The 27,584-nt window shown below is 54.0% G+C and overlaps 1 protein-coding gene across 1 annotated transcript in view; it reads right to left on the bottom strand.

Moving 5' to 3' along the window:
• Nucleotides 1-27,584, bottom strand: part of KCNQ1 (potassium voltage-gated channel subfamily Q member 1) — a 350,394-nt gene that overhangs the window by 54,985 nt on the left and 267,825 nt on the right. Inside the window, exons 12-15 of the mRNA XM_082629545.1 lie at nucleotides 22,672-22,747; nucleotides 17,407-17,501; nucleotides 16,576-16,622; nucleotides 15,669-15,730 (exon numbers count right to left, since the gene is read on the bottom strand). Of these exons, the coding sequence (XP_082485671.1) occupies nucleotides 15,669-15,730; nucleotides 16,576-16,622; nucleotides 17,407-17,501; nucleotides 22,672-22,747 (280 nt within the window). The remainder of the gene's footprint in view (nucleotides 1-15,668; nucleotides 15,731-16,575; nucleotides 16,623-17,406; nucleotides 17,502-22,671; nucleotides 22,748-27,584) is intronic.

Below are 27,584 nucleotides of genomic sequence, written 5' to 3'. Positions count from 1 at the left end.
ATCCCCTCCGCTGACCGGTGAGAAAACTGAGGCACGAGAGCCAATATGACTTCCCAGGTCCATGGCCAGTGAGCCGAGGGGGCAGGGCTTGAACCCCAGCCACTGGCTGCAAACGTGCAAAGGGAAGGCCTGGGCTTTGCACTGTGTGAAATGGGAGGAGGACAGGAAGGCCCCTTGGGCCCACGTGCATGCAGGCTGCCTTGTCCTCTCGGCCAGAGGAGGACATGTGAATCTGAGAACACACAGGCGTGGGAGCCAGGCTGCCCGGCCCTGGTCCCAGCTCTGCCCCACTGAGTCAGGACCGCAGGGACGGGTGGGATCCTGGGGCCTGGAAAGAGGTGGGAAGAGCGGCCCCAGGGGCCCCTGTCTGGCTTTGCTGTGGGCAACTCTCAGGCGGGCTCCGGGTCCTCAGGCGTCGGGTGTGGGCGCAGCGGCCATTGGAGACCAGGCCTGGGCAGGTGGCCCTGAGCACACACACCCTCCCCTCTTTTCTCCTCCCTGCCTTGGATGGAGCGGGAAACTGAGGCTCAGAGAGGCTGGCGAGCAGTGCCTGTCCCCCCGGCAAGGGTGCCCCTGGGAGGTCCCGGGTGCCCCTCCATGGACCTCCAAGTCACCCAGAGGTGGGGACCTACTGTTTTGTGGGGTGCAGTCTTCACGATCACTCTGTGCTGAATGTCCCCCACGCCTAGTCTCTGAGCCAGAACAGACTAAGGAAGCCAGCACTCACGTTCCTTCCTGGGAGGCCAAGCGTCTGCTGCCAGCGATGGGCGAGGCTACCACCACGGGGAGATCGGCTCCTGCCAGCCAGGAGGAGGTGAGCCACGAGGCCAGCCTTCCTGCCTCTAGGTCAGGAGAGGCCCAGGACTACAGGCTGGCCGGGCACACTGCCCGGAGCATCAGCCCGGATGCCAGCTGCCGGTTCAGCTCTAGGCCAGTCTGAGCTCTGACCTCCCCACCATGACCATGGCCTCTTGGCAACAAACCCCTTGGACACCACAGGGGCCTGAGGGTCTCACCCTTGATGGGATGGAGAGGCCTGGGATGCCTGCAGGTCCCTCAAAGCTTGCCCGACCCAGGCCCTCCCTCGGTGACAGGGAAACCCAGCCTCTGAAATGGAGGCATGTGATCTTAGCATCTCCGGCGGAAACTCGGACTCACAGATGTGGTGGGCGGCCCAGTCCTCTGACCTCAGTGAGGGGCTCCTGAGCTCCTCAGAGGGGGAATCTGGCTCCAGCCCGGTCGGTCACCTGGACCTTGGGGACCCGGTGGAGGGAGGGGGGATCGGATGGCGGCTCAGACCCTGCAGCTGATCACACTCCCCTCCCATCGCCCTGTTCGTCCCTTTTGTGCAAACACGTCTACTGCCGACGGCCGGGTGCCCATCTGTGTGGCGGGTCAGATGGCCAGATGCCTCTCTCCCTGGGTGCTCCCTAACCCTGGTGGGGGCTTGGCCCACAAAACCAAGCCTCGTGGTTGGGCCCCTTGGGTGCCAGGCTGTTCTCAGGGTCCTGCTGGGCGCAGAGGGCTGAGCCGCGGGCCATGGGGAGGGCTGTTGAGGTGAGTTGTGTGTGGGCAGGGGCAGGTGGGCAGGCCCGAGTCACAGGTGTGTCTGCCGCCTCTGGATGAACATGGGTGGACAGACGGACGTCCCGTCACACAGACGACTCAAGAGGGTCCTGCCGGGAACACATTCCCCACATTCCTCTGGGTGGGGCACGTGACTTGTTCCGCCAGCGGGTTGGAGCAGAAGTGATGTGTGTGTCGCTTCCAGGATGGAGCAGTTAAGAGCTTGGGGCTGGTCCTCGGGCCTGGAAGGGGCCTGGAGCTGATGGACCGTGTCCCCCATCTTGGCACAGAGAGAGCCTGTGGGGAAGGAGGCTCAGACTAGTGACGGAGGCTTGAGTGCTGAGTGAACCCAGAGCCCTGGGGAGGGGGCCTTGGGTGTAGGGCTCACAGGATATTGAGTTTGGGGGCTAGTCCTTCTGGTGGGAGAGCAGCCCCAGCTGACAGAGGACCGAGGCCAGAGCAGGAAGCTGGATGGGATGCGACATCTCTACCTGAACTACCTCGGAACACGCACACTGGCTACAAGGGGCACCTTGACCTCGGACAAACAAGGGCGAAGCATCTCACAGCCGCACGCGGGCTGTCTACTGCCCAGACGACCCCAGCGGTTCTCGGCATCTCAGCTTTCTGACTTAGCGACTCATCAAAGGTGTGGCTCCAGGGCTTCCCTGGTGGTGCAGTGGTTGAGAGTCTGCTTGCCAATGCAGGGGACACGGGTTCGTGCCCCAGTCCGGGAAGATCCCACATGCCGCGGAGCGGCTGGGCCCGTGAGCCATGGCCGCTGAGCCTGCGCGTCCGGAGCCTGTGCTCCGCAACGGGAGAGGCCACAACAGTGGGAGGCCCGCGTACCTCAAAAAAAACAAACAAACAAAAAACACCGAAAAAGGTGTGGCTCCAGAGCCACTGATGGACCTCAGGCCGGGTGGTGCCCACAGCTGGGAGGAATCTCCTTTACTCAACTATTCCCTCGCCGCAATCAAGTGGCTCCCCATGTCTCTCAGTCACAAATTAGAGCATGACAAGCGTCCTGATACATAGATCTCTGACCCTGGGGTTTCATTTCCTGGAAGCAGAGATGTTAGATCAAAAGGTACCTGTATTTTGAATGTTAACAGAGGCTGCTAGATTCCTTCCCAGAAGCTCTGTTACTACCGTAATTTGCGTCCCCACCAGCAACGTGTAAGAATGCCTGTTTCCCCACCTGGGTGCCAGCACTGGGTATTACCATTTTCTTAAACCATGGCGTCACTGTGCGTTCCCCTGGCCACTGGTGGGGGTGGGCATCTTCCCACAGATTTTTGGCCAAAGCCGGGCTGACTGTTGAAAAGGCCCCCGAGCCAGGCTCTAGGCAAGTCCTATGGGGGCTGCCCTGGCCGTGAGAATGCCGGGCTCTGGCCTCGGGCTCCCTCCGGGAACATGGCAGGCCCGTCCCGGGGGCCCGTCAAGTCTCCCTGTGGCTCGAGGGGCGCGGGGACTCCCTGGCAGGCCCGCCCACCTCTGCCCAGGAATGGGGATGGCGGGGCTTAGTGTCAACTGACGCTTTCATTATAGGTTTATCTTTGAAACCCTAGACAAAACAGGGCTTGTGTGGTTTGACTGAAGAGCCAGCACCTCAGGACCTTGCCATCCACTAAGACGGCTCCTCAGGAAAGAAAAAATACACTAACCTTAAAATAACCAGTTCCCAGAATAGCAGCTAATGACGGCTTCTGAAGGGGGCCCTTTGATCAGGCGGAGCCCCACGCCTTCGCCTATTTACGGCCGTGCCACTCAAGAGCAGGTCACCAGCAAAGAGAGACGTGTTGGGGGTGGGCAGAGGAAAGTCGGGGGTCTGGGCTCGGCGTGTGGGGGAGCGGGGCCATCGGTGCCCATCTGAGGCCGCCCCGCTTTCCAGTGCAACCCGCCCCAGCTAGGGACGAGGTGCGCCGAGTCTGAGGCAGCCTGGAAACAGAGCCTCACGCAGGGAACGCCGTTCCTGACGGCCCCCCAGGAGCCAAGGCTGGTGGGAGACAGATGTGGTTATAAGAGCCAGAATCCCAGGTGGACGGTCCTTAGGCCCCTTGGGGAGGCGTGGGTCATGGACCCGGAGGGGCTCGAGGGAGGAATTCAGGGAAGAGCCTGAGGAATGGGAACCCAGGAGGGTGCAAGGAAGTACCGAGGGGATGCTGGGGCTAGAAGATGCTCCCTCCCACCCAGCCCCAGCCTTAGCCCCACCCCTGTCTTCCCCACAGCAGCAGCATCTGCTTATCCTCTTGGTGTTCACCCAGCACCTCCCTGGGCCTGGCCTGGTCAGATGCTCGGGGACCACTCTCGCCTCTGTCCACAAGCACATGAGAGCCTGAAGCTGCCTCTCCAACAGCCTGTTCACCAGACCTGCTTGGCTAAAAGCACTGGAAATGTGGCTTGTGAGACCAAGGAACTGGATCTTAATTTAATTTTAACGAATTCACAATTAAATTTAAATACAGATCCCCAAATCAGTTATCGGAAGACCTTAGCTATGGTTGTTTGGAATGCTTTAGGCATGAGAATCCGCCTTTTCAACTGTAAATTTTATGATATCTAAATGCAGACCAAGCAGTTCTTATGAAAACAGAGCATCCAAACTGAGGTGTGCTCTAAGTCTAAAACCCGCGCTGGCTTCTGAAGACAGGATGTTGACCATCCTAAGCATTCTTTTGTATTGATTACATATTGAAATGATAATATCTTAATCTGTTGGGTTAAATAAAACATATTACAATGAATTTAAGCTGTTTATTTTTATTTTTTCTGATGTGGCTGTTAGAAAGTTTAAAATTATATCTGTGGCTCCCATTATATTTCTACTGGACAACGTTGGTCTGAATTGGGGCTTAGCACACTTTCCTGTAAATGGCCAGATAGTAAATATCATAGGCATTAGGGAATCACGTATAGTCTCTGTCACACATTCTTTAGGTCAGGGGCCAGATTTGGTCTGTGGGCCCCAGTTTGCTGGCCCCTGGTCTGGAGGCTCCCAGCTCTAGACCAGCTGGCATCCTTCTCGGTCCAGCCTGCCAAGGGCTGGTGGCCCAACCCAGTCCCCACTGGAGTCCCGGCGTAAGACCTACTGATCGCTAAGATCCCCAAGGACCAGCATGAACAAGACACGTTACCACTGCCCAGTAGCTCCCAGTTTCATGGGGAGATGGAACATGGGAAGGTCAGGAATCAGTACAGGGAGTTGGGACAGCAGCCATCAGACCCAGGCTGCCCAGAAAAACCCCACCTTCCAAACCCTGACTCTGTCCCCTGTAAGTGAACAAGAGTTTGTCCGACCACGAGACTCATTGCCCTTGACGAGCTAGCCAGGAAGTAAGAGAGGTCAGAGGCTGAATGTGCAGTGAAAGTGGAGCCCACAGAGGTAAGAGGTGTCCTGAAGGCATTTGATGAACTGAGTACACTTGAGCTTTGGTTTTCACAGTCTCACAGGTGATGGATAGCTAGGTATCCAAGCCCAGACCTGCCCCAGGTGGGGAAGTGTCACAGCGGAGCCCTACGTAAAGCTGGAACCTTCAAACGGCTCTATGTTCAGTGTAAAGGTCAATAAGAAATAACCTCGTCCCTGAAACGACTATATAGAAAATTGTCTTGCCGCTAACAGGAGTGGAACAATATTTTGCCCTGAGAAGTCACATCCACAAGGTGGTCCATGCTCAGCTTGGAAGCCCAAATGCACACCACCTGGGGGGTCTTGAAAACGTTGAGCCCAGGATTTATAGTCCAGGCTGGTAATACTCCCACGTGTATAGCAAATGAAGAGGTGAACGTAGATCCACCCCCCCGCCCCAAGAACCTCAACTTCACATTAGACCTCAAAAATCCCCACAGATACATTTTAAGACATATGAACTCATGATTAAAAAAAGGAAATCCTCGGGCTTCCCTGGTGGCGCAGTGGTTGAGAGTCTGCCTGCCGATGCAGGGGATACAGGTTCGTGCCCCAGTCCGGGAAGATCCCACATGCCGCGGAGCGGCTGGGCCCGTGAGCCATGGCCGCTGAGCTTGCGCTCTGCAACGGGAGAGGCCACAACAGTGAGAGGCCTGCGTACCGCAAAAAAAAAAGAAAAAAAAAAGAGAAGGAAATCCTCAAAGAGAACAAAACACCATGAATGAAAGCCAGAAGAAAAAACAAAAACAGAGAAGCCAATTCACACAGACTTTAGATACCAGAAATTAAATATAAAATAGCCATATTCAATATATTTCAAGAAATTTTTTAAAAGTTTGAATATACAAGTGAAAAGAAAGATACTATAAAAATGATCTATCAAGTATGCATAAAAACCAAATAGAATTTCCATAAATAGGAAAATAATCATTGAAATTTAAAATTCTTTGGATAGGTCTAACAGCAGATTAGAAACAGTTGAAGAAATAACTAGTGAATTGGAAGATGGATCAGAAGACATTATCCAGAACCCAGTACAGAGAAACAAAGTGATTTTTTTAAGGGGGGGGGGCGGCACTAAGAGACATAGAGGGGATTGAGATGGTCTACCAAATGCCTAATGAAAGTTACAGAAGAGATAATGAACTAAAGCAAAATATGAAGAGATAGTGGCTGAGTGTAATCCAGAACTGATGCAACACACCAAGCACAGATTAAGGAAACTCACTGAATTCCAAGCAGAATGAACAAAAGAAACTCTCTAATAACACAACATAGTGAAAATGCAGAACACTAGAGTCAAAGGAAAGAGCTTAAAAGTAGCCAGAGAGAAAAAATACATTGCCTTTCAAAGAGCAATGACTCACTGTCACCTTTGTTCTCAATGGAAACAATGGAAGTCAAAGTACAGTTGGACAACCTTTTCAATGTGTTAACAGAAAATCTTTTTGGTAACCTAGGGTCTAGAAGTTTATACCCAGTGGAAATATTTTTTAAGAACAACAGTAAAACAGTCATCTTAAAACAACAGAGGGATTTTGATTTTCAGTGAAGGAAATTCTAATGAATACTTCAGCCAGAAAAAAGTGACCCCAGATGTAAGATCTGAGATGAAAAATAAATGATGAGTGACAAAAGAGGCAAACAGGTGGGTACATTTAAACACATATTGATTGTATAAAACACTACTAATTATGCTTGAACTAAAGTATACAACAAGACATATAAGTCAGCAGGAGAGATTGAAACTAAAATGTCCTAAGGTCCTTATTTTATTCCAGATGTGGGTAAATATAGCAAATGGCTCTATTCTATAACCATTTACAATGTCCTAGGTTAACCTCTTCAAGAATGGCCATATAACTTCAAAACTAGTAGAAGAAAAAATGGAGTGAGAAATAATCATCAATCCAACAAGAGGCAAGAAAGAGGACTGAAGTAAACATTAAAAAATTTAGTGCAAATGAAAAGCACAAAATACATTGCTAGAAAATCAATCAAAAGATATTGGAAATTACATTAAGTATAAATGTATTAAATGATTTTTAAAAACCTAACCACACAGTGTTTACAACAGGCACCTAAAATGTGTATACAGGATTAAAAAGACAAAAATTTAAAAACCTGACACCAAAATCAGAAAAAAATGTCACAATAAAACTAGAGAACAATATCTTTAATGAATATAGATACAAACATTCCTAACAAAATCTTAGCAAATAAAATCCAACAAGTGGGAAATACAAGATTGGATTAACACCCCCAAATCAATTAACGTATCAATGAATGTATCACACCATATTAATAGAATAAGGGCTAAAAGGCATGTGACCATCTCAAAAGATGCAGAATGGGCAACTGAGAAAATCTAACGTCCTTTCATGATAAGAGCTCTGAACACACACCAGGAATAGAAGGAAACATCCTCAACCCAATAAAGAGCATCTAATGAAAATCTACATCATACTTAATGGTGAATGACTGAATACTTTTCCCTGTAAGACCTTCTCTAGCCACTTTTAGTCAACATCTTACTGGACAGTCAAGCCAGTGTAATTAGGCAAAAAAAAAAAAGAAAAAGAAAAAAGAAATTAAAGGCATCCAGATTGGAAGGAAGACCTAAAACTGTCTTTATTCACACACGACATGATCCTGTATGTAGAAAATCCTAAGGAATCAACAACAATAACAAAAAATTTACTAAAATTAATAACAATGAAGTCACAGTTTATAAGCTTAATATCAAAATTTAATCGTATTTCTGTATACTAGTAACAAACAGTTCAAAAATGAAATTAAGAAAACAATTTCATTAACAGTAGCATCAAAAATAAAATATTTAGGGGGAACGTTAACAAAGGATATGTAAGATTTGTACACTGAAAGCTATAAAATATCACAGGAAGAAATTAAAATAGATCAAATAAACAGAAGGATATACCATGTTCATGAATTAGAAGACTCAATATTGTTAAGATGTCAAGATGTTAAGATGTTAAGATCCATTCTCCCAAATGGACCTATAGATTCAACACAATCCCTATCAAAATCCCAGCAGGCCTCTTCTCTTTTTTTTTGGTAGAAGCTGGCAAGCTGATTCTAAAATTCATATAAAAATTCATAGCATTTAGAATGTGCAAAACAATTTGAGAAAGAAGAAAATTGGAGGACTTACACTACCTGATTTCAAAACTTATTACAAAGCTACAATAATCGAGAAAGTGTAATGTGGGTTTAAGGATAGGGATATAGACCAGTAGAACAGAATTGAGAATCCAGAAATAAACCCATATACTTACGTTCAATTGATTTTCGACAAAGGTGCCATGAAAATTCAATAGGGGAAAGTAACGTTTTCAGCAAATGGTGCCGAGGCAATTGAATATCCATAAGCAAAAAGAACAAAAGCCAAAAACCAAACCAAAACAAAAAAAACCCCAAACTTTTCCTCACACCACACCCCAAAATTAACTCAAAATAAATCATAGACCTAAATGTAAGAGTTGAGTCTCAAAACTTCTATGAGATAAAAATAGAAGAAAATGTTCATGTCCCTGGATTAGGCAAACAGCTCTTAGATGTAACATCAAAAGCATGAGTTATACAAGAAAAGATAAGTTGGACTTTTTACAATTTAAAACTTTTGTGTTTTAAAAGACATGATTAAGAACATGAAAAGACAGCCGCAGAATGGGAGAAAATACTTGCAAGTCATATATCTGATAAAGGACTTGTATCCAGAACATATAAACAACTCTTACAACTCAATAACAGAACTACTTAATTAGAAAATAGGCAAGAGAGTTGAATAAACATTTCCCCAAAGAAGACTATGAATGGCTAATAAGCACATGAAAAGTTGCTCAACATCATTAGTGATTAAGGAAATGCAAATCAAACCCACAACTAGAATGGCGAAAAGAAAAAAGGCCAACCATACCATGTATTTGCAAGGATATAGAGAGAGTGGAACCTTTGTACATTACTGGTGGGAAATCAAAATGGTACAGACCCTTTGGAAAACAGTTTAGAAGTTTTTTAGAAAGTTAAACAGAAACTTACCATATGACCCATCAACTCCCCTCTTAGGAACCTGACCAAGAGAAATGAAAACATATGTCCATACACAGACTTGTAGATAAAAGTTCACAGCAGCATTGACCATAATAGCCCCAAACTGGAAACAATCCAAACGTCTATCAACTGGCAAATGGATAAACAAAATGTGGTTGATCCATACAACAGAATACGATTCAGTGTTAAAAAGAAAAGAAATACATGATGCAGCACAGATGACCCTCAAGAATGTTACATTATGTGAGAAAAACTAAACACAAAACACCACAAGTTGTCTGATTCCATTTATGTGAAGCATCCAGAAAAGGCAAATTTCTAGCTTCATAGAAATTTAAGGATACAGAGACAGAAAGCAGGTCAGTGATTGAGTGTGGCTGGCGGTGGGAGCTGGGAATGACTGCAAATGGCATTGAGGGAATTTGGGGGTGTTGAAAAATGTTCTAAAACTTAGTTTTGATGATGGTTGCACATCAAACTAGAAATTTACTAAAATGTGTTGTCTACATTTACATTGGGTGAATGTTATGGCATGTAAATTATACCTCAAAAGAAAGCTTAAAAAAAAAAGATTACAAACAAAATTAGGTTTGTATAACAATGATAATAGACTTTAAGGGAAAAAAGAACACTACTTGAGAGAAAGCGGGTGTTATGGAATTAGAAAACATTGACTCCAGCAGTGAATATATAAAAATTTGGATATTATATGTATCTGATCATAAGATCTAAAAATACATTAAGGGAAAATTGACAGAAATATAAAGAAAACTAGAAAAATTCTCCACAATTGTTGGCACTTCAACACATTTCTCAGTAATGATAGATCAAGTAAGATAAAAACATTCCAGTGAGGATACAGATCTCAACAAAACAATTAACAAGCTCGTTCTAATGAACACAAGTGTAACACTGCACCCAGCAACTTCAGAATACACATGGTATTCAAACACAGAAGGTACATTTACAAAAGTTGATGACATGTTGTACCTGTAGAACATATTTCACAATGTTCCAAGAGACCCTACAGGACTTCCCTGGTGGCACGGTGGCTAAGAATCCACCCTGGTCTGGGAAGGCCTCACATGCCATGGAGCAACGAAGCCTGTGCGCCACAAATACTGAGCCTGCGCTCTAGAGCCTGTGAGCCACAACTACTGAACCCCATGTGCCACAACTACTGAAGCCCGCGTGCCTACAGCCCATGCTCTGCAACAAGAGGAGCCACCGCAGTGAGAAGCCCGTGCACCGCAACGAAGAGCAGCCCTCGCTCACTGCAACTAGAGAAAGCCCACGTACAGCAACAAAGACCCAACGCAGCCAAAAATAAATAAATAAACAAGTTTATTAAAAAAAAAAGATCGATACCCTACAGATCACTTTCTTTGACAATAGAGGAATACCAATTACAACAATGACAAAAATCATGTTCCAAAATAGCTCCTGAGATAAACAAGAGGTCATAATGGAGACTAGAAAAATCTTTGCGTGAATGAACATTAAAATTAAATGCTATATATCAAAACCTGGGGGATGAAGTTTGAGTGGTATTTAGAGAAAAATAAAAGTATAGTCTTAAATGCACACCTTAGAAATCTAGACAGTTTTAGAATTCATAATTATCCAACCTAAGAAGTTAAAGAATAATACATTAAGCCCAAGTAAATAGAAGGAAGAAAATAAAGAGAAGCGAATGAAACAAAACAAAACTGACAAAAGAGAGTATCAACTAGGTCAAAAGTTTGTTGAAAACATGAATAAAGTTGTCAACTAGCTGGCAGGCTTGACCAATGGAAAAAAGTGAAGGCACAAACAAACGATATTGGCAATAAAAAAGGGGCCTAACCACTGATGATACAGATGCTAAGATGATAATAAATGCCAATAAATGTGAAAACTAGGATGGAATGGACAAATTCTTAAAATATGCAACTTATCAAAACTGACACAAGAAGAGATAGAAAACCCCAACTGTCCCATAAACATCCGAGTCATTGACTCGATTAAAAACCTGCCCACAAAGAACACACCAGGCCTAGGTGGCTTTACCTCCAAGTTTCCCCAAACACTCAGGGGAAGAGAATCCTCATCCTATACAAAATATTCTAGAATATGGAAGAAGAGGGAACACTTCTCAACTCGTTCTGTGAGGCTCACATACATTGGATACCATAACCCAATGAGGACACTGTAAGTACATATCTCACCCACAAATGTGGACAGAAAAACTCCGAAGAAAATAGTAGCAGGAGGGTTTCAGCAGTGTTTAAGAAAGCTTATACAATGTGAAGGACTGGTGTGTGGTGGGGAGAGGCCAGAGCCCACATAGATGTCTGGAAAAATAATCTAAGCCCAAGATGATAAAGGCCTGAACTCAGCGGGGAGGATGTGCAGCTGGCGGGCAAGGGTGAGCAGCTTTGAGGGGCTCTCGGGGTGGTGGTAGGAGCAGGGGGTGTGGCTGGGATGACTAGGACCCCGGGTCCAGCTTTTAGGCCTGGTGGACGGAGAAGTCTGGGAGGAAGACAGAGCAGGAGGATGGGGGTCTGGGGCAGACGCCCGGTCCTGGGTGACCGGGCCTACCTGGTCCAGGGCAGGGGCTGGGGAGGTGAGGTGGTGGGGACCCCGGCCTGGGGGGCATTCCTGTCCGGGAGAAAGGTGTGTCTGGCCAGGGTTCTAGGCCGGGGGGTGGTGGAAGGAATGTCGGGGGTTGGGGGGGCCCTTCCCACCCACAGTCTCTGAACTGGGGCCTGGAAACCCAGGACTCCCTGTGTCCGGCTCTGAGCCATGAACATTTCCGGCAAAAACAGAGAAGAAAGAAATTCTCCCAGCCCACTGTGTTCCTCATATCAGCAAAAGCAGTGTGAGCTGAGCTTGCAAAATAAACAGGGCTCAATGTAAACACTGCAGCAGGTCCTGGGGACGGAGCTAAGAATACACACTGGGGGAGGAAGGTGGGAGCAGACTTCTCCATTGGGTCCCCAGAGAGCCCCAGGGTCCCTGCCCCGGAGCAGCCCTGACAGGGAGGGGCCGGGGGGCTGGGGGCCGCGTTCTCAGGACCCGTCCCAGGGCCTGGAGTGTCGGAGTCTGACCGCTGCCGCCCGTGGACCTTGCTGCTTGCCCTCACCTTGGCCCTCAGTGTTCCTTCCCGGCCTCTTCTCGACCAGACCCCTTCTGTTTGTGAAATACTCTTCTGCTTTCTTCTGTCTCTCTCCACCTTATCTCCCCTTCTGTCTGTGGCTTCCGCCGGGACCAGCTCTTTACCTAACCAGCTAACTAGGCAACCGCTCAACCTCTCCGGGCCTCAGTTTCCCCAGTGGTAAAAGAGACTTTATTTGGGCAAACGAGTCCTTGCCAGAGTAGAGAACGCAACGTGACAAAGCAGTTCAAGCCCTCTCCTCGCACAACTAAGGGGGCCAGCGGGCTCCCCAGGCCAGTGGGGTGCAGGCTGCGGTGGGGGAATGCTGTGTCTGCTCCCCGTGCCCCAGGAGCCAGGCAGGCCTGCACAGCCAGCCTAGGCCAGGGAGAGGGGGCATCCTGAGGGGAGGTGGGGGCCTCTGAGCAGGAGTGCGAGCTGCCACGAGGCTGCAGGATCCCGGAGAGAAGGCTGTGGGGGGTGCCCTCCAGCCCACGTGGCCCCTGGACTGGACGTGGGAAGGGGACTCCTTGCCGGGAGATGGAGGCCCCCCCGAACAAGCTGAGCTGGCCTCCCCCACCCCTGGTGGCTCCCTGCAAGTGGACAGCCCGGCCACTGACCCTCAGAATGACCTGCTCCCAAGACGGGGATGGAGGCAGCCGCTGTGCACCCCGAAGTCCCCTCCCCCTCCTCTCCAAGCCCCTCGTCCTGTGGCTGAGTGAGCCGGCCGGGATGGGACCACCGTCACCGCGGAGGGCCTGAGCTGAGCTGAGGAAGCAGTTGGGGGCCAGGCTCCCTTCCGGCCTGAGGCCAGCCCGGTGGGGTTGGGGGAGGTCCGGGGCTCCGGCTGGGGCTGGCGGGCCGGCTGGCACTGCCACCACTGCAGGCCTGCTGGGCTTCCCAGGGCTGGACGGCTGCTGGATTTCCTGCCCCCAACTTCCCTCAGTCAGCAGGATTGCGAGGGGGGTTGTTTATGGTCCCGATGGCTGTGGTGATAACGTGGGGCCTGGGACACGCCACTGTGCCCTCTGGGCCCGGCGGGGCCCTTTCCCAGGGTCTGTCCCCGAGGGGGGCATCGGCTAGCGGGGGCGGGGCTGGGCAGCCTGAGCTGGACGCCGGCCCACGGCAGCCTCTGCCTGGGTCCAGCACGTGTCCACGGGGCAGAGATTCAGCATGGAGCACGGCCTGCTCCCTGCCTTGAGACTGGCGGTGTGACTGTGCCTCTTGGGCGGAACCAGCTCCTGGGAGGCAGGAGAGGGACGAAGGCGACACAGAGCCCATCTCCCTGAGTGTGTGCGGGACACCCGGAATCCCTGCTGCCCAGAAACGGCCCCTGTCCCGGGCGCAGAGCCTGACGGTGGAGGCCACCAGGGTCCTTGCTCCCAACCTTGCCCCCGAGGATCGCGGACTCCAGAAAACCCTTCCCTTTGTTGTTCAGATCTGAAGAAATGTGGGCCCATAATTCTGTACCCCCAAGGCCAATGTGGGCCGCACCTCAGCCCACCACACCGACCCTGGCTGAACAAGGGCTGAGCCCTGGTTCTCGGACCACCACCGGCTGCCAGATGGCTCCAGGGGACCCTGTCTCCTACCCATCGTCACCCCCAGAGGACACCAGGCTCTGCTTTAGGTTTCAAGGGGTGGCCTGTCCCGAGGAGCAGTGGGCAGAGCCGTAAGAGAGGCCCAGGACAGTGGGACCAGGGACAGAACCAGACCAGGGCAGGGACTTGAGAAGGGGTGAGTGCATCTGGATGACAGGGCAGCGGGGCGCTCCCAGAGCTGCTGGGTGGGGGCCGGCTCACGTGCCCATGGGCCACCACGACCCCTGCCAGCGGCGGGGGCCAGTCAGTGAAGCCTGCCTTGGCCAGGGTTGCTCCAGAGCTGGGCAAGGAGGCGGCGGGGTGGGGGGTGGGGGGTGGGGGGGGTGGCGCCTGGGTCCTTTCCCCGGCTCTACCTCTGCAGCCGTTGATGTCTGGAAGCCCCGCCCCACCGGTTCCCCCCGCCGGGTGCCTGGTCTGCTGTAATGGGCGTGGCCACCTGCTGCTTCTCCTGGAATGTGCCAGCCCCGAGTCCCTGGTCCCACATAAGAAGAAGAGTGAAAGCCAAGGACGGGTCACCAGAGAGGCGGAGTCCAGGCCCCAGAACCTCTGATGCCGCTCTGCCTGGGGAGCTGACCGTTCCCAGTTTCAGTACCCATCCTGCCAGACAGGGAGTCTGCCACTGGACCATCTGCCTGGGCAAAGGAGAGCCACCAGGCCCACTGAGGCCTGTGCTGACCGAGACGGGCCAGCCCTCCGGCGGGGTCAGGGTGTTGGCATCACACAGCCCCAGAGGGCCAGGCCCGAAGTGAGGGCCCCCGTGGGCACCTGGACAGCGGCCCTCCCCCACGTACAGGGTTGTGGCCCCATACCCGCCCAGGCCGGGGAAGACTGTCGGTGGGCAGAGGGTCGTCCTGCAGGCCCAGGCCAGGGTGAGTGGGGCAGGAACCCGGAGCTGTGCCCCTGCCCGCCTGCCCAGCTGCAGCAGAGATGGACACGGGCCAGAGCCAGGCGTTGCCCAGGAAACCTAGAGTCGGATGCATTCCCTGCTCAACCGAAATTCCTCTATTTTTAGCCCCCTGGCTGCTTTCAGATAAAGTCCATGTAGATGAATGAGCTGTTCGGCAAGATAACAGCCTGCTCCCAACCACGGAGACTTCAAAGGGCAGCAGGCCGCCCCCTCCCATCCCACAGCTCCTCCGAGGCTCCCAGGATGCCCTGGGAAGGGGTTCCGGAGCTGAGAGGCGGGGCCGCGGGCACAGAGCCCGGCGCGGACCGGGGTGTCCCGGCCACTGAGGCTGCCGGTGCCCTGGAGCGGAGGGAGCACGGCGTCCACGTCCCACCCGGACAGCCAGCAGGGCCTCGGCCATCACTCCCCACCTCCCTCGCTGTCCGGACCCTGCGGAGGACGGTCCCGGAGCCCACATCCCCTCCTCCCCCCTTGATGCACCCTCGTGTCCCTGTCAGCACCTCTGAGTCCCTGAGTGCAAGCGGGCTGGGCGCTGAGGGAGCCGCAGGCAGCGTGGACAGCACTGCCCACCTCAGCGTGCACTGGGCGGTCCTCAGCTATGCCAGGGAGGGGACTGCGGGCACTCGGTGCCACTTGCCAACAATGATGCCACTTGTCAGAGGTCTAAGCCAGCCTGGCCTTGAGCGTCCTCCTCCCGTGGGGACCGACGCCCAGTGCACATGGGAGAGGAGCTGGAGCCCTACGTCAGGGAGCGCACACCGGGCACAGATGGAAGGAAGGAAAGAAGGAAATAGGGAGGGAGGGAGGGAGACCGCAGACACCTAGGGCACCAGCCAAGCCCTGCACGTTCAGGACAGAGCTGGAAAGTGAAACGCCGCTGTGGACAGCGCCATCGGGCCGCAAGGACACTGCCCACCGCCCGCCAGCAGCGATGCTGCGTGGCCCGCGAGAGCTGGCGCGGGCTCAGGTGCCTACCTTGTCCTCCACGCGGTTCAGGCGGGCACCGATCGTGTTGCTGCCTCGGTCCTTAGTCTTCTCTGTGGGGTTAAAGCACCCAAGTCAGGGACGCCTGGGCTGGCAGACGGGGAGGGGTGGGCAGGTGACCCCGACTGGGCTCGGGGAGAAGGGCGATGGGGCTGAGGGAGTGAGGGTCAAAGGCCTGAACCTATGGGAATGTCTCTTCGAAGCTCTTCTGAGGTGAGAACTTCAGGGGCGGCCGTGGGTGGGCCGGGCGCTGGCTGTCTTGTCCCCACTCCACTCTTTCCAGTTCTGTGACCTTTGAGAGCCTCAGAGGACAGGCACCCACCCTGCCCGGGGGCTGCCTGAGACGGTGCCCGCTGTACAAAGGGAACATTCCGCCCCAAGGGGGCACTTGCTCTGGCCGGGGAGGCCTGTCGCCCCTGCGGCTCCTGCCGTCCTGTCCCTGAGTGAGCTGCGCCTCCCACTTGAACTTGGGCTAGGGCAGCCCCAAGGAACTGGCCTGTCCCTGCCCTCCCTGGTGTGACCCCCTAGCCGCTCTCCAGAGGACATGAGTCTGTGCCTCAGAGCTGCAGAGCGGCACCCACCTTGCTCCCCAACATTCTAGCTGGCTGCTCACCCCCCAACTCCACTGCCAGGTCCCCACCTTCCCAGGGTCCTGGTTACGTTTCCACACTCAGATCATCAATAGCCTAGAAAAGACTGCCATTTATAAGGACGCATGCAGGTTCTTTCACTAACTGAAAATCCCTTGTAAATCATGTTTGAAGCCAATTTGCTTAGGGTGGGTCTACCTGCCCCCCTCTCTGGATTTCCTTGCCAGACATGCACTTTCTGATGGTGGAAGAGGCAGGTGTGGGTGGAGGGATGGTAGGGCCCAGGGTGTCTCGATGCAGAAACCCACCTGAGACGGAGATGAAGAGGGAGGGCTTCCCGATGGACTGGTCCAGCCTGGGGGGGAGGGAGGGAGACGGAGACCAGCTCATGCTTGGCCGGGGCACTGCACGGACATCTGGCCTGTCGGTGGGTGGATGGGCTGATGTGCCCAGCAAGACAAGCTGCCCGCCCCTTCTGGGGGCCACCCCTCACTGCCACCCAAAAACCAGCCAGGTGCCTCCCAGGTTCCAGAGGCCCATGCTCCCAAGGGGGCTTTGGGGGGGCGGCACTCAGAGGTGAAGGGCAGTGGTTGGGCTGTCCCTTTGTCACCCTCCCTGGGCACAGCAGGGTCCCAGGATGGCCCAGTGTCCTGAATGATCCCAGAGAGGCAGGCCTGCAGGTGGGCCCTTCCGGGGCGAGGCCAGGTCGCTGGGCTGGGTGGGCTTCACGTCCCTGTAGTAGGGCAGCGACAGGGGCGGGGGCAGCCTGAGCCCCTGGCCTGGCCTGTGGTCAGGACAGGCACGTCTCCCAGCCACACCCTGCGTCGCACAGAGCTCGGTTCCCAGGCCAGCCCACCGTGGAGATGCAGCTGGTCTGAGCCCACGCAGGTCCCCAAGGACCACGCTGCTTCCATGAGGATGGGCTCTGTGGGCCCCAAGTCAGAAGCCAGAGGACGTCGGCTCCCAACTGGTAGAGTCTCTCCCGAAGGTGGTGTCTCCTGGGGCTGGGCCTGGCCCCTGCTCACAGGGTGTGTGCTGGGATGTGAGGCGTGGCCATGTGTGGAGTGAGCGCCTGCCCCTCCCCCGCCCGCTCAGGTTCCTCCCCCCCCCCGGGCCCCGCCCCCGGGCCCCGCGCCCACCTCCGCTGCAGCTCCTTGATCCGCACCATGAGGTTGAGGTGGCCCTGGGAGTACTGCTCGATGACGTCCCGCACGTCGTAGGGCTTCCGCGCTTGCTGCGGTGGGAGAGAGAGTCACGCTGCGGGCTCAGCGCTAACGCGCGCCCGCACCCACCTTCCGCGGTCTTCCAGGGTTTAAGGAGCTGCCCACGTGGCACCACGGGGCAGGCCTGGATCAGCGCACATGCAGTGGCCGGGCTCATCCCCCCCGGGAGCTGGGTGACCCTGGGCCAGTACCTCGGCCTCTCTGGGCCTCAGCTTCCTGCCCACTCCCCCGCAGGGACCTGCCCACTCTTCCTTTCCAGGCCACCGGTCCCTGTTTTCAAGCTGCCTTGGAAGAGCTGGCCCAGCTGAGGGCCCGGGGGCGGGGGGCCAGCATGGCTGCCAGTCATTGGGTGGAGGGCACAGCTTTGTGCGGCCACCACCTGCCTGCCTGGGCCCCAAGCTCACCCTCCACACACTTGCTGGCCGGCGCAACCACTGTTCTTGGGGCGGGGAGGTGGCCCACCCCACCCCCTTCCCAGGCAGCCCCCTGAGCTGAGCAGGGGTGGCCCCGGGGGACAGGCCTCCTGCTGGGGCTCCCAGGCTGCCTAGGAAGAGAGGATGGTCCCACGGCAGACCTGGGGCCATGGGGGCGGGGAAGGTGACCCCAGAGCTCCAGGCTCGGCGCCAGCCCTGAGCCCATAAATGCATCCGGGGCTCAGGTGAAACCACAACAGAGAGAACGGGGCTTCTCACGATGTCAGCAAAACCTCCAGCCGCATTTATGGCCTCTATCCCAGGAGCTTACGGTCTGAGGGTCTCGCCCAGGTAGCATCCGGCTGGCCGCATCAGGGTCTGATGGCCCAGGAGGCCCTTCACCCATAGAAGCGAGCCAGAGCCGCGTGGGGACACAGGCCACTTCTATTGGGAGAACCGCGGGGAGACAGGGTTGGGGGCCCCAGGTGGTCTCATTAACCCTGAAGGGCCCACACTAGTGATGGGCTGGGAGGTTACTGCCTCTTGCTGGGGAGTGTAGGGGGCCCGAGAGACACGCCAGACTGTTGGCAGGGCAGGGCGGGGCCGGCGGGTCAGAGGGTGAGAAGTAATAAGGCACAGATGCCCGTTGAGGGTCAGGGCCAGGTCTCAACCCCGGGAGCCCCAAGGGCACCTGTCCCCCCTGCCCACCTGAGGCCTCCTTCTCCTTGGGGTGCCACCCCAGAGACTGGGGCTACCCCAGGCTAAGGGTAGGGCCACCTCCACCTTCCAGAAAGATGGGGTTCCCCTGAGGGCAGGGTCCTGCCTCGATCTCTGGGCACCCTTTGGACATGTCCAGGGGCCCTGCCATCAACGCTGGCGGCTTAACTAAGTCCTCGCGGCTCCCCACATCGTCCTGGACCCCAGGAATTCCGAAGCAGCGCAGAATCCTCCTCCCTGTCAGGGACTCTGGGCACAAGAGTTCCAGGGGGTTCCTGCTCCCACAAGATCTGCCAGGTGGGGCCCGCACAGGTAACACCCAGCCCTGCTTTGGACACACCACCCTGTGTCCCTTTGTGGTCTACATGTCGAGGCCCATGGTGGAGCCTCAGGGTCAGGAGTGGGGTGGGACTCTGGCAGGCTCTCTGACTTGCCACACACTCAGCTTCATGACAAGTGTTAACAGTGGCACTTAGCTACAGGCTAGTGGTGATACCCCAGGGCTCAGTTTGTCCTTCTGTGAGATGGGGATGCTGAGCCCTCTGGCTGACAGGGAGGGAGTGGGGATGAAGTAAGATGGTAGGTGAGAAAGGCCAGCGGGTCCTGAACTGGCTCTTGCCAGGAGAGCCTGAGGTGGCTGTGATAGCGTCTGCGGCTGCGCCCAGGATCTGCACTGCTGTTCAGCGCACACGCCACTGAGTTGTGATCTTGGCCTCCTGTGAGTGACACTGGGCACCTCCAGGCCTGCTGGTGCCGTCTGGGGTGGGATCAGAAGAGGGGAAGGCTAGGTTCAGAGGTCAAAGTGGGGCAGGCCTGGCCTGGAATGGAGCGGGTCCTTGTCCTGGTCTCCCAGACACCCTGGGAGGTCACGGCCCACTGCGTGCAGGTGAATTTGGGCACCTGAGCGTGTTAAGAGCCTCTGTGTGCACAAATGTATACGGATGTCCCTGTGGGAAGGCGTAAGAGTACAGGTGACAGGTGTGTGTGTATGTGCCCGGGCATGCGTGTGCATGTCTGCAGAAGCGGGGGAGGGTGGGGTTTGTGAGCAGGCCCCCCACCCCCGGCCTCGCCTTGTCTAGGGTGTGGACCACAACAGGGTAACCGACGCCCGGCTGACACCCAGGACCCATGGCGCGGTGGGGTCCCAGGCCCCCTGAGACTCATCTCGGAGCTGAGAAGTTCACCTTCCGCCCCCCAACCAGGGTCTGCTCAGAGCTCCTGGAGGCCTTTGTCGAGGGGTGGCCTGGGGCCCAGCTGGAGACATCATCTCAGCTTTCTCTCTAGAGCTCATTTCCTTGGCAGCAGCAGGAGCCTGAGATGAGCCGAGATAATGCCGGGCTGTCCAGACTGACCGCCGGTGGACATGTGAGTTCAAGGCAAACGTGAAGGGCTAAGAGGCTCTGGCTCCTCCGGCCAGACACAGGGGCGGCCAGCTGGGTACTTATCGGCCGGCGAGGCGGGCAGGGGGGCCACCCGCCACTTCTGCAGCCCCTGAGGCCAGATGGGGGTGGGCGTGCAGCAGACAGACAGACGGGCTGCTGCGGGGGAAGGGACAGCATCCCTGACAGCTGGGCCTGGGTGGGGGGCCACCCCTGGAGCCCCACAGAGCCCCTCACTAACAGGGACTCGTCCACCGCTTCTACTTCCGTGGGTCCCTCCTTCCTGGAGGCCTCTTGCTGTCCATCCCTCCTGCTGCCCCAGCTTCTGGCCTTGCTCAAGAGTCTTTGTACCCGAGGGCAAACCAGGAAGCTCCCAGGAGCGCCTCCACTCAAAGGGCCCCACCCAATTTATTGAAGGCCCCCCAGGGGTCCTGCAACGAGGGGAGGGGCAGGGAGCAGGGAAGGTGAGGCTGCCCAGCCTCCTTCCAGAAGCCTCCAGGCCATTCGCAGGACCCTGGCCTATGTCCTGCGGCAGAAAAGGAGACCCTCGGCCTGGAAGGGAGGTCAGCAGCCAGTGTTCTTGCCTGCATTTCTGTGACGGGCGCTCACCAGCGTCCACAGCTGCTCCAGCCACTGTGGCGCCCATCTGCCCAGGGCGGTCTGTGGCTCTGAGCTGGAAGCTGCTCACATCACCCCCAGAGATGGGCCTGCCATGAGCCCCAAGGTTCCGCCTGCCCTGTTGGGTGCCCCAGACCCTGGAAGCAGCCTCCAGGAAGCCTGGTGTCCACCCTGGCACGGCCCTGCGTGGCCCAACAGTGCCCCAAGCAGCAGGTTATGGCCTCTGCCCTGCCGGGGCCTGCTCTGGAACGTTGGTGGCCCAGCTGCTCAGGCTGGGGACCGTCCCCATCCTGGAAGAGTCCCCGCTGACCCCTCTGCTCCCCAGGTTGACGTCTGTGGTTTTAGACGTCACCACCAACGGCCCTCCAGCGAGGGCGACACATTGTGGCCCTTCTGGGGGCCTCTTCTGCTCTTGGGAGCAGTCCTGCCCAGACCTGACCCCTGAGGGGGTTCCTGCCATTCCTCCTCCCCCCTCACCAGGAGGCCAGTCCGCCCTCACCCAGCACCCCCTGAGCTCCCTGCTCCGCCAAGCCACCCCTCTGCTGGCACCGCCAGGGCAGCGGGCCCTCGGGGAAGGAACAGCCACAGAACCCAGACGCCCTCTGTCTGGGGCCGTCGGATCTCGCCCAGAACACTGCTGCGCAGACCTCCTGGCGCCGGCCGACAATAGCATTCACCACAACTCTTTTGTTTCAACAATGAGGAGTCCCAGGCCCTGGCGGGAGCCTTAGCACAACTTGGCCCAGTTTAGTGGGGAACGGCCCCCCTCCAGGGCTACAGGCAGACAGACGGGCAGGCAGCAGGATGCCACCGGGGACTCTGTGTGCAAACCACCCAGCCAAGGGGGCCACGGGTGCTGCCGGGTAGCCGGAGGAACGGGGCGGCCGGGGCAGGGCCTCACCAGGGCTGTCCTTGGGGCCGGGATCAGTGGCGGTCATGTTGTGGCAGAGCCTGTGTGAGAGCTGGGCACCCTGGATGCTGTCCTGGGCCAGCACCTTGGGCTCTTGTTCCCACTACCAGCGGGGGAAGGGTTCTTCCCCAGGGCTGCCAGGGGGTGGGGTCTTTCCAGAACCCCGCACCGAGTCTGGCTCTGTGGCCTGAGCGGGTGAGGGCGCTGCTGAGGGGGCTGGAACGAGCCAGTGTCAAGCCTTCAGCCTGGGGTGGGAGGCGAGGCCCGGAGGGGGCTGGCTCTTGTCCCAGCCTCACTGTGACCTCCCAGGGGGTGTGAACAAGCCACTCCCAACCTCCCCTGCTTGGCGAAGCAGGCCCAGGGGATGTGGATATTGGTTGGCTCTGGGTGACCCCCAGTCCTGGCTCCACCAAGGACTCACTTTTGAAAGGCACCGGTGGCCAAGCCTTGTGGAAAGAGAATGACCTCCACCAAGGGTCCCTGCTTCCTAAGTTTCCACGTTCTCAGAGTCAGGGCTGAGCTGGGTCCCGCTCCTCAGATGGAGGACGGTCCCCACGTAGGAAGGAGGGCACCAAGCCTGCCGCCAGCTGGCTTCCTCTGCGGGCTCCCAGGGGCTGCTGCAGGAGACCCACCCCTGGAAGGAGTGCCGATGGGGAAGCCCACAGTCTCCAGCCTCGCCCAGCCAGAGAGACCCTACCTGTCCCTGCAAAGGTGGGCCACCCCGGGGCACAGAGCAGGGCTGGGTCTCCCCTCTGTTCCGACTCGCACAGGGTGGGCGAGGGGGACAAGAGCCCTGAGCCGCCTGGGACAGAGCACTTCCTGTCCAGGTGACGCAGGGCGGGCTCCGCACCCTCCCTGAGTCACTCCCACTCCTGTCTGGTGGGGGGTGGGAGGGGCCAGGGAGCCCTCGGGCTCTGCACGCATCTGGGCTCTGTGCTGGGCCTCAGGGTCCAGGCCGATGAGGGAGGTGTCCCTCCAGGGTCTGCTGTCTTGGGGACGGATCCTGAAGTCATGGCAGGGTGTTTGACGGGTGAAGGGTCAGGTCTCAGATACGGCAGGGTATGGAGACCCCGCAGCCTGTGCTGTGGGTGGGAGAGGGGCTTTCAGGGTGGACCAGGGCAGGAGGGCTGAGTACAGGGCTCACCTGGAATTTCTTCTTGGCCACAAAATACTGCATGCGCCGAATGACCTTGATGGTGGCCCGGTGGTGCTCCCGCAGCCTGCAGTGGAGAATGGGGAGGAGGGCGTGAGTGGGGACCATGATGGTCATCCCACGCCCACCACTGTCAGAGGCTCGGAGGCTTCCCAAATGTGCCCCCCACCCCCGACAAAGGGCTGGGCCTTTCCAGAAACAAGGAGAATGTTCAACCGCCTCGGATGGGGATCTGCAAGCTCACATCCTGGTGGCAGGAGGAGAAGCTGAGGCCAAGAGGCTTTAAATTAGGGGGATGACCCTAGAGGGACCCTCGCCTTGCTTGTCGCTCAGAAGTGGGATAGGAGTCAGGGTCCCGACTTGGCAATGGCTATGCCCCTCACTCACGGTAGAGCCACAGAAGCTTCTTTCTACCCTTGGGCCTTCTGGCTGCTCACTAGTAGAGTGGGGAGGGGGTACAAACAGATGACAGCTAAGGCCCCTTTCAGCTGGAAGGTTTTATAGCCCGCCCACCGGTACCCACTTGGAAAATACAGGGCTGCCGGACAAATTAGCCAAGGATAGTTACCACCTGAGCCACCCTGTTAAGGAGACCGTGTGGTATCCCCTCTGAAGTTCCTTCTAGAAACATCATTAAAAAGGGAAACACAATCGTTGATATATATATATATGTTCATAGGAAAAAGACCGGAAGGAAATACATCCACATGGAACCAGTGGGGATTTTGCTTCTGGCTCTGAAGCTTGCATCTGACCAAACCTTCTGCTGAGAACACCACCACAGCTGTGTGATGGCTTTGAGAGCAAGAAAGACTCCAAGGGCTGAGATCTCAGAAGAGAAACAAGCTGGGAGAGCCCACGTGTGCGCTTGTGCGTTTGTTGTGTGGGGCACACTAGCCGAATGGGGGGGCAGGGGGCTCCCTGGGCTGGCAAGATAAACAGGAGTCCAGGGCTGCAAAGACATCCAGGACTTGATGGGCCAAGATCCTGGTGAATGGGGGGCCACAGAGAAGGAAGCCCCCTTTCATGCAATTTCCCCTTGAAACATTTGTGAACTAAGCTGCACAGCATGGGGTGAGATTCTGAGAAACGGAGCAAGAAGCAGCTGCTAGAAGGATAAAAAGCTAAGCAGAGGCCTCCACAGACTCACGTCACTGGGGAGAGGAGAATTGCGATTCAGAGTCACCAAGGAGACGGGGTCCTGGCAAACACCCCAAGCTTTCAGATGAGACCCCCCCCAACCCTGCCATAGCCTCAAATCACCTCAATCCCCACCTGGAGCAAAGTGCTCCGTCCCGCACCTTTTGCACGCCAGAGAAAACTGAATTATCTGTAGGGATAAGATCATGGAGCCTCTATTTTGTTTTTAATACTCAACAGACCGAAAACAAACGGACAAAACAGACCACGGAAACAGATCTAAAGATGTGGTAGATTCAATGCCTTAAAGACTTGTAGCTCTTGCATCAAGAGATAGAGTTGGTTTTCCCACTGCTTGAATTTGGGCTGACCTTGACCCTTATTGTGATGAAAAGAATGCTGGGGAAGTCCCATCATGTATAACTTGTGTGCTCTTGGAATATGGTTGCTTGAACCACCTGAGCTGGCTGTCTGGAGAGGCCACGTGGAGAATCATGGTGCTCTGGCCAAGAGCCAGCACCAAGCAATAGGCATGTGAATTGAGGCCATCTTCGACCATCCGGCCCTGATAAGCTTCCAAGGGGACTGCAGCTGTGAGAGTCACCCCATGCAGAGCCAGCAGGACAATCTCCCAGCTGAGCTGAGCCCAAATTGCTGACCCACAGACTCATGAATAAGGAAAGAGCTGTGGTGTGAAGCCACTAAATTTAGGTGTGGTTTTCCATGCTGCAATAGATTAAAAGAAATTAGGACCCCAAAGTGGGGTACATCATATCAAAATCCTGAAACACATAGTGCTGGTTTAGGGACCAGGCATTGGGCAGAGGCTGAAAAAAAAAAAAAGGGCCTATCATAAGATGCTGGACTTTGGACAGGGTGCAGTCTCTAATCACATGAGACTTTGGTGTCGCTTGGAGGGGTGAGTGAATTTTACTTTGGGGGGAACGTAAAAAGTTATGGCCAGAGGGTGGGCGGGGGGAGGTGAGATGGGTGTAAATCCTTTGCAGTTCCCCCCGATCAGAGCTCCCCCCAACTATTTCCATCATCATGGAATGCTGCTGCCATGTGGACATGTCTGAGCTGGGCTGCTAGAAAAGCCACGTGGAGGAGAGCTGAGACACCCTGGCTGACAGCCCGACAGCTCCAGACGCCAGAGGCTAGCTGAGACCACCCAGTCACCACCAAGGTGCCGCTTGGACGAGCCAGGTGAGACCAGCCAGATGAGGAGCCCAATATGCTGACCCACAGACTCAGGAGCAAACAGATGAAGTGGTTTGCTTCAGAGTTTTTAGATAAGGACTTGAAAATAAACTTGATAAGTAGGTTCAAGAAAATAGACGACAAATGGAGAATTTCACCAGAGAAGTAAAATCTATATGAAAAAGAAAGAAAGGAAATTCCAGAACAAAAAGACACTCATGGAAATTAAGAAATGCAGTAGATGAATTTGATAGCAGAGGAGAAGAGAATACTTGTGAATTGGAGAAAATAGCCAGGTTAGAGTATGGAGGGAAAGTAGAATTAAACATATAGGAAAAAGTGTAAGGCATATAAGATAAGGTTAGAAGTTCTCATACATGTAACACCTTAGAAGGAGAGGAAGCAAAATGGAGAACAAATAATTTTGAAGCCTCAGTGGCACAGAATTTTCCCAAAATGGTGGATGACATCAGGCCACAGATTCAAACAGCTCTTTGGATCCAGCTGGAGAGAGAGACAAGGTACAACAGACCCAGGTCCATCGGAGTAACCCTGCTGAAGACCAAAGGCACAGGGACCATTGCAGAAGCTTTAAAGTCAGGGGGGTGGGGGTGGGAATGATGACACATTATCCTGATGGTAGACTTGTCAACAGAAAGGATGAAAGCCAGAATGACATCCTTAAAGTGCCCAAGGAAGATTCCTACCAACTTAGCATGCTATACCCATCAAATACGTTCTTACAAATGAAGGTTCAAGTGAAATAATCCAGTCACAAAAGGATAAACTCTGTATAGTTCCACTTGTATGAGGACCTAGAGTCGTCAAGTCTACAGAGACAGAAAGTAGGATGGTGGGGCTGGGCCTGAGGGGAGGGGGATGGGGAGTGAGCGTTCAACGGGAAGAGGGTGTCAGTTTGGGAAGATGAAACAGTTCTGGAGATGATGGTGATGGTTACACAACAACGTGAATGTGCTTAATGCCCCTGAATGATACAGTTAAACATGGTTAAAATGGTACATTTTATGTTATGTATATTTTCTACAATAATTATAAAAAAAGAAGGTGAGGACTTCCCTGGTGGCGCAGTGGTTGAGAATCTGCCTGCCAATGCAGGGGACGCGGGTTCGAGCCCTAGTCTGGGAAGATCCCACATGCTGCGGAGCGACTAGGCCCGTGAGCCACAACTACTGAGCCTGCGCGTCTGGAGCCTGTGCTCCGCAACAAGAGAGGCCGCAACAGTGAGAGGCCCGCGCACCGCGATGAAGAGTGGACCCCGCTCGCCGCAACTAGAGAAAGCCCACGCACAGAAACGAAGACCCAACACGGCCAAAAATAATAAATAAATTAAAAAAAAAAAAGGTGAAAACTAGACCAAGAGAATTCACTGCTGGGAGACCTGCACTGAAATAACGACTTAGGGGTCTCCCCAGGTAGAGAGCAATGATCCCAGAAGGATGCACAGAAATACAACGAGGAATTAAGAATGTAGATAAGGACAGATATGTGAGGAAGTTTAAGTTAGTAAATTAACTCGACTGACATAATCATGATACTGTCTCCTGAGGTTTAAGGCATAACTATAGCTAAAAATACATGATAAAAATAGCATAAAAGGGAGGAGGCATCAGTGGAGATAAACAGTGGTGAGCACCGTGTGTTGTCAGGGAAACGGTAAAAGTGCCCATCTGAGGTCGACTCCAGTGAGTCAAGGATGTGTATGATAATCTCTAGGCAACCACTGATGGAATAATAAAGGACTGTAGAATTAACAAGCTAATAGGGGATAAAAATTAATTAATAACAATTTTTGATTAACCCAAAGAAGCAGGAAAGGAAGTCAAAAGGAAGGGATGGAACAAATGGGAAAAAGAAAAGTGAGATAGTAGATTGCATGCATTGCAGAGGGACTAAGTATTCCAATTAAAAAACCAAGATTGTCCGATGAGATTTAAAAAAACAATTTGATGTTGCCTGAAATATACTGAAATAGATAGGCATAGAAATGTTGACAGTAAAAGGATAGAAAAAGACATACATTGGTGCTGCCCAAAGAAAGCTAGTGCAGGTAAACTAATATCAGACAAAGAAGACTTTAAGTACGGCCAGAGATAAAGAGGGATATTTCATCATTTAAAAAGCGGTCAAGGGAATTCCCTGGCAGTCTAGTGGTTAGGACACCACGCTTCCACTGTAGGGGGCAGGGGTTCTATCCCTGGTTGGGGAACTAAGATCCTACATGCCACGTGGCAAAAAAAAAAAAAAAAAAAAAAAGTCAAAATTTGGTGGGAAGAGATCAATTCTAAATCTGTATGTACTTAACAACATAAGCTTCATATATATAAAGCAAAAGCTGGCAGAACTAAAGGTAAAAGAGAAAATCCACAATCATGGTGGGAGATGTGGATGCACCTCTGTGGGTAACAGATAGAGGAGCTGTGAAAACATCTAAAGAGAGACACGTCTGAACAAACCGAGTAGGAACTTGATGTGATCAGTGCTTACAGAACACTGTGCTCAGTGCCCAAAGAGTGTCTAAGCTTCCCAAGCACACAGGGAACATC

The sequence above is a fragment of the Mesoplodon mirus genome (assembly GCF_964341445.2).
Source record: "Mesoplodon mirus genome assembly, chromosome: 7".
NCBI classification, from domain to species: Eukaryota; Metazoa; Chordata; class Mammalia; order Artiodactyla; family Ziphiidae; genus Mesoplodon; species Mesoplodon mirus.
Note: the sequence above shows the minus strand (reverse complement) of the source record. Positions and strands in the feature narration are given on the sequence as shown.